Source organism: Crotalus tigris, unplaced genomic scaffold (assembly GCF_016545835.1).
Source record: "Crotalus tigris isolate CLP2741 ecotype Arizona unplaced genomic scaffold, ASM1654583v1 scf7180000024285.889131, whole genome shotgun sequence".
NCBI lineage: Eukaryota > Metazoa > Chordata > Lepidosauria > Squamata > Viperidae > Crotalus > Crotalus tigris.
The window spans coordinates 37,653-47,821 of NW_024100458.1; the positions used below are offsets into that span (position 1 = coordinate 37,653).

At 42.4% G+C, this 10,169-nt stretch overlaps 1 protein-coding gene across 1 annotated transcript; it reads left to right on the forward strand.

The window, feature by feature from the left end:
* Nucleotides 1–8,446: 8,446 nt before the first annotated feature.
* INAFM2 (InaF motif containing 2) lies at nt 8,447–8,803 on the forward strand. Its single transcript, XM_039323831.1, has one exon. It carries the CDS (start codon nt 8,447–8,449, stop codon nt 8,801–8,803), a length of 357 nt encoding a protein of 118 aa, XP_039179765.1.
* Nucleotides 8,804–10,169: the final 1,366 nt, after the last annotated feature.

Here is a 10,169-nt window from a genome sequence, read left to right on the forward strand (position 1 = left end):
TTCTACTTATTTTGAGAATAGGAAGGACATGAAAATATCATTTCTGGCTTCTCGGTGGAAACTATATTTTAAAAAAAAAAGTCAACAGGGTCCATACATCTCCCATAATAAAAAATTTTGGGGGGACCAGCTGACATTCTATGAAGGAGAAAGACCTAAAGCTTTGGTAAAGTAAAGTTATTGAACATGTAAAGTTCAATATAATATTTTAATTAGGTTTACATACTATTATAATCTTACAATATTTTACAATCCTACCTCATGATAAAAAGATTAAAAACAGAAAAATAGGCAACCATTAAACATTTATTTAGTGGAATAGTCCCAACCCAAAACAGGAGGAATCTTAAACCATTTTCCCCTCAAAGGTTTGCTTAAACAACCATGTTTTTATTGCCTTCCTAAATCCCAGTAACGTTAGGCAAGTGAAATAATCTCTGATGGAGACCAGGCTCCAAAGAAGGGTGATAAGGATCAAGAAGGCCTGCAACCAAGAACGTTCTTTAAGAGTGGGAACCGGGAAAGAGAAGGCTTTTCCTGATTTAATCAGTAGCCAGGAAGTACTGATAGAAGGTAGGATCCTAAATATCCAAGTCACAAAATAGTCTTCTCATCATATAGATATCCAAGTCCCATAATACTGAGGGCACATAACGATCTTATAATTATATGGGTATCCAAGTACCCTAGATATTTAGATCAAATAATTATATGGATACCCAAAGAAGAACCAATGGCTGCTAGTAATGGAGACTATAAGCTACGCTACATTCATGAATCAGAATGAACCTCAGTGGGAAGAAGATAATTTCAGCCTGCTACAGTTATGCATTTTCTGCAGGCATTTGGTTAATTCCAGGGGAAACAGGACCTAAACTAGATAGGTTTTTTTGTCTGATTCCTGTATGGTTTCTCTTAGGTATGCTATGTCATAGTAGACACATTCTTCTATTCTGTCCATTTTGGCACTATAATGCCAACATAAATAGAAATTAGCTAAAGTCTGTGGTCAGTGATAACATGTGTGTGCGCGAGATTAGGGCAAATGTTTATTCTTTGAAGGGCTGGCAAGTAGCCATTCTAAATCACAATTAATGATAAACACAAAGTGGCATTGATCCAAGCAGGCACTCAGGTCTTTCTTTCTAGAAATCCATTGTATTTCTATGTTTATAAATGTGTATCTTTTTTGCAATTACAAATATGCAGATTAATGACCCCTTCTGTCTTCATTTTTAGTCCATTTCTTCTTCTACTTAGCAATTCAGTCCTTTAAAAATATTGATTCTTTTTAGCTAGAATAATTTACATTGGGCCCAAATTGTTTCTCTTTGTGTGTTAAATATTAATAGCTTCAGTTTTTCATGCCTAGTTAGCACTTTATTTCTTCAAAACAAATGACAAAATGATAAAAAGTAATAGTCCAAAAGAAAATGTTAATTCCCTCTGCATTTTAAGGGACACAGAAATGCACACAAAAATATTGTCATTTTTTTCTTTATATGGTGCTGTACCATCAGTCTCCAATTTAAATGTTTTGTCTTTGATTGGATTTGCTAATTTACCATATCTATGCTGACTAGGCAGAGACAGGAAATTTCTTTCTGGCAGATATTAAATCTTATTTGACTAGAGACTTGTAAAACCTTATGTCATGGTAACCACTGTGCCTTGGCTAGTGGCACCTGGAATCAAAGCTCCATTGTCAAGGCAAAGTTTAGTTAAGCTAGTTTTTGTAATCTTTTACACAACACTTGGTGTTGTTCCTTCATAGTTTTTTAAATAAGAAACTTTAGGGCAGATTTCAAGGTTACCTCCTAAACCAGGGGTTCTCAACCTTGGCAACTTCAAGACTTGTGGACTTCAACTTTCAGAATTCCTCAGCCAGCAAAGCTAGTCTTAAAGTTGCCAAGGTTGAGAACGCCTGTCCTAAACAAAGGAGAAGGAAGGTCCCAAACATATCAGTTGTCTTTCCATATCCTTAATAAACATACATCACTATCTAAACGAAAAGGCCCTGAGGAAAAAAAAATCCAAAATATATATAGGTAATCCTCAACCTACAATCATTTGTTCAGCAACCATTCAACTTACAGTGGCAGCAAAGAAAGGGACCTACAATTGGTCCCCAAAGTTATGGCCATTGCAGTGCCCAGTCACTTGATCAAAATTCAGACACTTGGAAGCCTGTCTGCACTTAAGTCTGTAAGGGTACTTCAACTGCCTATCTCCCATCCCATTGATGCCCGTTTGACCCCTTGCCCTCTGTGGCCCCTGCTGCTCTAGATAACCTTTGCCATCTTCCTACACCTGCTGTTGATTAAGCATGCCCAGCCTGGTTTTTTGTGAGGCAACTTCTGGCCATATGAAGCTTTTCCCCCCAGGTCACGCATGGTAGTTTTCTCATGAGACCTGGGGAAGATGGCCTCACATGGCCAGCATTTGCCTCACAATGAGCCAAGCCGGGCACACCTGAACAGCAGCAGGAACAAAAAGACAGTGAAGGTCAGTTTTGCATTGTATTCCAGCTCAGGGGTTTCTTGTAACTTCAAAGCTGCAGTGCACCAAAATGCCCCCCCCCCCCGACAGCATGGACAAGCAGCCCTAGCCCTGGATGGTTCATGGCAGTGAAAAAGGCAGTGATGCGGGATAAAAAGAGTTGGAGGCTCGGGACTGGGAGAGACCAGAATGGCTTGGAGTGGAGTGGATCCTCAGCTAATGACCGGTGGAAATTGGTTAACAACAACAATGGGAAGTGCCAACATTGCCATTGCTAAGTGATGTGGTCACATGATTGTGGTTGTAAATTGAAGCTTACCTGTAGGCTTTATGAACTGTATCATTGAATCAAATATAACTACAGGAAGTTCTTATTTAGTGACTAGAGTTGAAACCAGCAGCTTGGTTGTTGTGAAATAATTGCTAAGTGAAATCAAGACTGTGCTTATGATTTTATTTCAGCTTTCCTTTGCTTTACAGATCTACAAAGATCATACATGCAAGGATTGGTCATATAGTTCCTTTTCATCGTAACTGCAACTGGTCACTGAACAGTCATTAAACAAGAATTACTTGTGCCCATATTTTTCCTTGGGATTCTATTAACACACCATGTCTCTTTTTAAACATTGATGCCAAGGCTGTAGGCTGGACTGGAAAGTTTAAAACACTGCAGTGGTGAACTATTGACGTCCATGAAGTTATCAGATCATCTCAACTTTACCTTATACTTTACAAATAGGTCATTTTATAAAACTTCACTGATGGTATGTGATTTTTTTAAAAAAATCCATGAATATAAGAAGATTTATTCTCCTATGCCTCCTCCCCTTTATTCTATTATAAATGAAATGTTCAGGGAATTTTTTGATCATTCAAGAATTCTCATTCCTGAATTCTGATTCTGCCAATTACACAGTTACACAAAAATGAAAGAATAATGTTCTCTGACTATGCTGCCTACAAATGATTGGGAATACTAGGTGCAGCCAAAAGGAATGTGTAACTTGTTGTTCTGCACTAGTTTTAGATTACATCTTTCAAAAGCTCCAGCCATCAGAGGCCAAATTACAGAATTATGGGTACTACTACTACTACTACTACTACTACTACTACTACTATTATTATTATGAATCATCGCACAGTCAGCTAGATGTTCAGACTGGATTTGGCATTTTGTCTACCTATCGAGTCCTTACCCAGGACCTGGGATAGGCAGATGTGGATGTTTGATGGTATTACAGATATCATCGCAGGATGGAAGCAGTTCCTAGTAAGACCACCTTTTGCAATTGACTAATAGCAAATTTGTCAATGCCAATGGTGTTCAGGTGGTGCTCCACTTGTTTTGGGATTGCACCCAAGGAGCCTATTACTGTTGGTACTACCCTTGCTTGCTTTTGCCACAGTCTTTCTAATTCTATTTGTAGGTCTTTGTATTTTGTTATCTTCTCCAGTTCTTTCTCGTCTATTCTGCTGTCTCCATGCACTGCCACGTCCACTATCCAGACTACTACTACTACTACTACTACTACTACTACTACTACTACTACTACTACTACTACTTATTATTATTATTATTATTATTATTATTATTGATCATCGCACAGTCAGCCAGATGTTCAGACTGGATTTGGCATTTTGTCTACCTATCGAGTCCTTATTATTATTCAAAACATCTAGAAAGCACAAGGCTACCCAAATCTAATGGACTCTTTACTCAACAATTCTCATCTAATCAAGGAGAGAAGCAACCTAGAACTAAGGAGAAATTTCCTCACAGTTACAGTACAACAATTAATCTGTAGAACAGCTTGCTTCCAGAAGTTGTGGGTGCTCCAACACTGGAGGTTTTTAAGAAGAGATTGGACAGTCATTTGTCTGAAATGGTATTGGGTTTCCGTTTTTAGCAAGAGGTTGGACTAGAAGACCTCCCCCCCCAAGGACTCTTCTAACTCTGTTATTCTTTTTATTGTACCCTATACCACAAGCACGAGTCTATCTCATTTTGTCAGGTTCCCTAGCTGCTGCTTAGCAACAGTGAAGCCTGGTAAGGGTGGCGCTATTTGGAAACAAAATCCTACAGTAAAGCATCTGCCTGTTCCTCTGTTGCTCTTCTTTTCAACAGCATTGCCCACTTAAGAGAGGTTTGATGGCGCTCCTGAGAACCGGAAGACAAATTACATTGCAGTTCATTTAAGAGTTTCTTTTCCCAGGAAGCATAACAGGAGGGCTGTGTTTGTATTCTTAAGCAAATCACGGGAAACAATACAAATTCCCAACATCCATTCTTTATTATTTGTGACTACAGTTGCTTCTCCTGTGTCTTGTGAGTTCACCTCCATATTTTACTTACCTTCTTTTTCCACATATATTTATTTATTTAGATTTTAAAATCAGCAGTGAGGCAATGACATCTGTTTTCATTAGCTAATTTTCTAATTTCATTGAAGACTAGATATTTCAAATCAGTTAAGTGCCACTCCAGAAACTTATATGATCTGGAAGTAGATCTTGGTAGACCTTGTGGCACATTTTACATGCATAAAATCCATATATTAAAAGATAACTGTTTAATACCACTTTTAAACAGCAATCAACTGTTCAGAATTCAAAATTATATTCATTTCTAATAATTCGGTATATAACCAAGAATCTGCCATATGCTTATTTGTTTAATTTAACTTGTATTTCCCCCCCCCCCAATAAATGGTGCTTGGGGCAATTATCTACCAAGAAAATGTACAGTAAAACATAAAACCAGAACCAACACATAAAAAAGCTCTTTTTTATACATTTATACATATATCCAATTGGCAAGAGCCAGTTAAAAGAGATAAATGCCTATTTGTGAAACTGATAAATAGATTAAAAGAGGGAACATGAGACAAAATTAACAGGCAAAATAGAATAAAATCAAGGAAGATAGCCTACTATTTTTAGAGAATTAAATGTTTAGAATGGCAGAACAGCATAGCATAGTGTAAAACTGAAATTGCCTTAAACCTAAACAAATTAATTTCCACTGGGATGCAGTCAGTTCCTTTACAGCTAACATATTGGATTATCACTTTTTTAAAACCTCAGTGTGTGAGACAGACAGCCAGTCTGTCACTTGATACTTCGATGTGGAGGGCAAATGGAATTTAAAGCAAATGGTTTTCTCTATCTGAGTTCCATTCATTTACCATTCCCATTGACAGTTGAAACCACCATTGTTTTTGGACAATTGATCGTATTTTTTTTTTCATGGTGGTAGAAACTAGCTTCTATCTGAGGTAGAGAAAGAATGAAAGCAAGAGCAAGAATTCAAGAAAGCACTATTTCCTGGCGACATTATGTCCACTGGTTCAAAAAAAAAAAAAAGGTGGAAGAGACGGAGTAACTGGACAAGAGGGATAGCTCCACTAGGTGACAGGACATTCAAGTTAAAGTTAGGCATCTTCCTTCCAGATTCTAGAAGTATGTCCCAAACATGCTTTTTCAAGAGGCAACTGGACTTTCAATTTCAACAGCCCTTTCTCAACAGAGGGGGAGGGGTATGACATCATCTATCTCCAGTTTACAGCACGGTCCTTTCAGCAGTTCCAAGAAGGCTCCACACCCATTTGCACTACTCAGGTGACCCTGAGGACACAGATAAACCTCCAAGTGGCCTCAATGGCTCCCTAAAAATATACAAATGACCAGCTGTCTGCAAGGAATATAAATCCTTCCATTCCCCACCATCCAGTCAGAGCTGAAAAAGCTTCTTGGATGAGAAGCGAAATATCTTCAAAGAAAAACAAGGAAGTCCAGTTGCCTCTTGAAAAAGCACCTTTGGGTCAACCATGTCCTGGATGACCGAGAATCTCCATAGAGATTTTAGAAGTAGCAACACCCTTTTTATGACTCTCTAATCCCTTAATTCGGGGTAGAGTCGGGATGACTGCAACTAAAAAGACAAAAAACACTGTTATCCTGTCACCAGATGTTCCTCTAGTAGTGCACAACAGCGAGAAAGCCTGAGATAGACTGATCAAGTGCTTTTCATCCCCATTTTATCTGTAGGATAAATGATCATCATATCAGTGCTTACATGCAACATTTGCAATGGAGTGTTTATTCTTCTTTTTTTTGTACACCTTGTTTTATTAAGGATCAGCTCCCAAGTATGGTACAAGTCAAAAACTTTTCTCAAATTAGGAAGCGTAATTTGAACAGGAATTGGTGAGGTTGTTCTAGTATTCTCCACCTGAATCCTTTGCTATCATGGAGCACAAATATGAAATACAAAATTTTGGATTGTCAACCATGCCTATAGGCTATAAGCTCTTGAGAGAGCCACTTTGATATAAATCACTTTGGTTTAAGGCATCAGGCTAGAAACTGGAAAACCATGAGTTCTAATTCCAGTTTAGGCACTGAGTCAGCTTGATGGTCATGGGTTAGTCATTCTCTCTCAGTCCTAAGAAGCAGGCAGTGGCAAGCTATTTTCAAGAAAGATGACCAGGGACTTGTCAAAACAGTCATCAGGAATCAACACTGACTCTTAGGTGCTTCGCTATTCAAGCTCTTACCATTAGCTTGGGTTAAGGGTCCTACAGACAGAGAGATGAGTTGTACACTGAAATAATACAATAGTACAGGAGATAAATGAAACTAACCAGACTAATAAAGTCTTACTCCTAACATTCCCATCATTTATACCCTTACTCGTCAAATAGGAAGTGTGGATAAAAATAAATGAGCTAAATATATCCTACTCCTCATTCCAACTGCAGTTTCATAAATCCTTACCTGGACATAATGCCCATTATACTCAACAGGAGCTGCTTGTCAGGAAACAGCTGAAGCAATTCAAATAAGAGTAGAGTAGACAAATGCAATTTATGTCCAGACACACCAATTCAAAGCTAACAACCTCAGGAATGAACTCTCGAGAAGACTTAGCTTGTAGGGACCCACCGGCGCCAGCCACAGGGAGGACAAACGTCTCCCAAAATGTTCATCCTTCCCAACCAGAGCTGAATTTACGACAGGAGAACTTGAAAAACGAAAGCAATAACTCGCGGCTACCTATTTGCACTTCCAGACAGGGGTTTCGTTTTTGCTCAAGCCATCCTCTCCCTCACTTTCTCCAGCCGGGCGCTAGCCATTTAAATTACAGGGAATCTAAACCGGACTGCTCTGATCCTGGATACGCTGACACATTGGGTGTGTGTGTGTTCTAAGTAGTATACTGTATTCCGGTACACCCAACTACGAGTAACTGGCGGGTGGCGAATCTCATCATCCGCAGATGATTCCCTTCCCTCCCCATCTTTCGCCGCAGAGTTGCAAGTCTTCCTCTCGGAACTGAAGGCTGCACGTAGCGAAGTTACGGAGCAAGGGGAGAGAGCGGAAAGGCGGGGGGCGCGTTCCAAAAGCGCGCCCGGCTGGCAGGTCTACCACTCTGAGGAAAGCTCGGAGTCGGGGGTACGGCCGCTTTCTATTGCCTTTTTAAGGCGCAAGCGGGAGCTTCTTTCCTCTCTCCCCCCCCCTTCGCGTCCCCCCTCCTATATCAGCCCTCGCTGCATCGCCCCTTTAATAGCCGCTCGCTTGCTGGTGGCTGCTCTGCTCGCGCCTGGCGACGCCGCGGTTCTCCTGCCGCCGCCAGACGAGAAGGCGCGCGCAGAGAGCGACGTCCCCGGGAAAGAGCGAGGGATCCTGCCGGGGCTGGTTGGCGATCTCAGCCGCAGCTGCCTCCTTCTCTCGGCCCCGCTCTTCTGGGACTTGCTAGCGCGCTTCTCTTTCCCCGAGGCCCGCCCGTTGCGCATCTGCTCTGCCGCCGCCTGCTGCTGCTGCTGCTGCAGCCTCGGGCAGGTCGTGATGTGATCGGCGGCGCGTCCTTTGGGGGCCAATCCCCAGCGGGAGGCTCAGCACGACGGAGAGGGTGGTGGAGCAGCGGGCCAAGGGCCGCGCCCCCATGAAGGAGAAGGAGGCGGGGGCGGCCGGGGAGCGGGGCAAGCCGGCCACTTACACCGGGGACAAGAAGGCGCGCATGGCGGCCAAGACCAACAAGAAGTGGGTGCGCTTGGCCACCGTGCTGGCCTACGTACTGTCTGTCTCCTTGGCCGCCATCGTGCTGGCCGTCTACTACAGCCTCATCTGGCAACCGGTGAGAGGCGGCAGCCAGCAGCATACCCAGCCCCAGCAGCCCGAAGGGCCCCTCAGCCCCGTGGACCCCGGATCCAACAACGGAGAGCGCCCGTCGGCGCCGATCGAAGGCGGAGGTGGCGACTCGTCTGCACCGGTGAATCCCGGCGACAGCTCAAATCCTTAAGGACTCGCTCCGGCCCAGGAGGCCGATGGCACAACTTCCCCGACTTATCGGACGGCACCGGCGGCATCGGAGCCCCTGATCGCGGAGGACAGGAGGCCGCTAGTGGGAGAGTCGCGCAGCCGCCGCGGGAAACGGGACCCCGGACTCAAATGGACTCGGCCCGCGCTCTCTTGCAACCGCGCGGCCCCGCCACAGGACCCGGCAGGCCACTGTTGTGGACTCCGAGGGCTTGGGGCTCAGAGACGCCTTTCATTTACCTCGCCCTCTCGGCAAGACTCGGGCAGGGAAGACTGTAACGGTGTTAGCTTTTTTTTTTCTCTTCCAAATATGGTTTATTAATCAATAAATACTGGGGGAACCACGTGAAATGGAGCTCAGGTATGTCAGCCTCTCTGAAATGTACCCGATGCATTTCCTTTGTATTCTTGTGTATAAATTCTTTGTATACAGATGCACTTAACTAATGCATAGAAAAGAGCTATATAGTCTATATTCTGTACACACGTGTATTGGCAGAGCAGATGTAGAATGGTATTCAAAGGGCTATTGTGGGGGAAACTTACTATGAAATTCACATCCAACCTGGGGCAGAAGTTGGGGTGGCTTCCCTATGTCCCAAGCCCAGTAATTCTGACTTGACCCTAAGTTTTACTCCTGTTTGCTTCACGTGTATTTTGTTAGACATGGGTTTCTTGATTTTAAACAAGAATGAGCACTGGATGTCATCTTCTGCTGTAAACATGGTCAGAAAAGAATTTATTTCAGAATTGTTAATGTTCTCACGCTCCAATCTTATGTCGGAAGTCACGGGAGAGTAAATTTGTCCCTGGCCGTTCTTAGCAAAGCTACATTGGATTTGATGCTCATTTAATTAGTTCCGTGCTATTTTTGTTGTGCGATAGTTTGTCTCTCTCTTCAGTCTCAAACCTTGAGACTTTAAATGGGGTAACCCTAAGGTTTAGACCTTCCAATATCACCATTCTCTATTTGGATCAACTTCACTTTTTCTTCCAGCAGTGAGTAAAAAAAAAAAAAAAGAGCTAAAAGAAGAGATTTCTGAGTCCCCACATCTTCCTTTTTCATTCTCCTTGATCTTTGGGACAACTGCTGGAGCTTCTTGGAACAAGTAAATTGGATATTTAATACTATGCTGGTATAACTGTAGGGGCTGCAGACCAGAAATGGTGAAAGCCAGCCCTATTAGTAGTTCCAGCATTACATCAGTAGTAAAGCAGCTATGCAACCTCCTTCATAAGTAGTTCAGCCTTTCTCAATCAGGCGCCTTCAGATGTGTTGGATAAAAATTCTTGTCCTCCCCAGCCAATTGACTGGGTTGGCTGGAATGATGAGATTTGTAGTCCTAGAC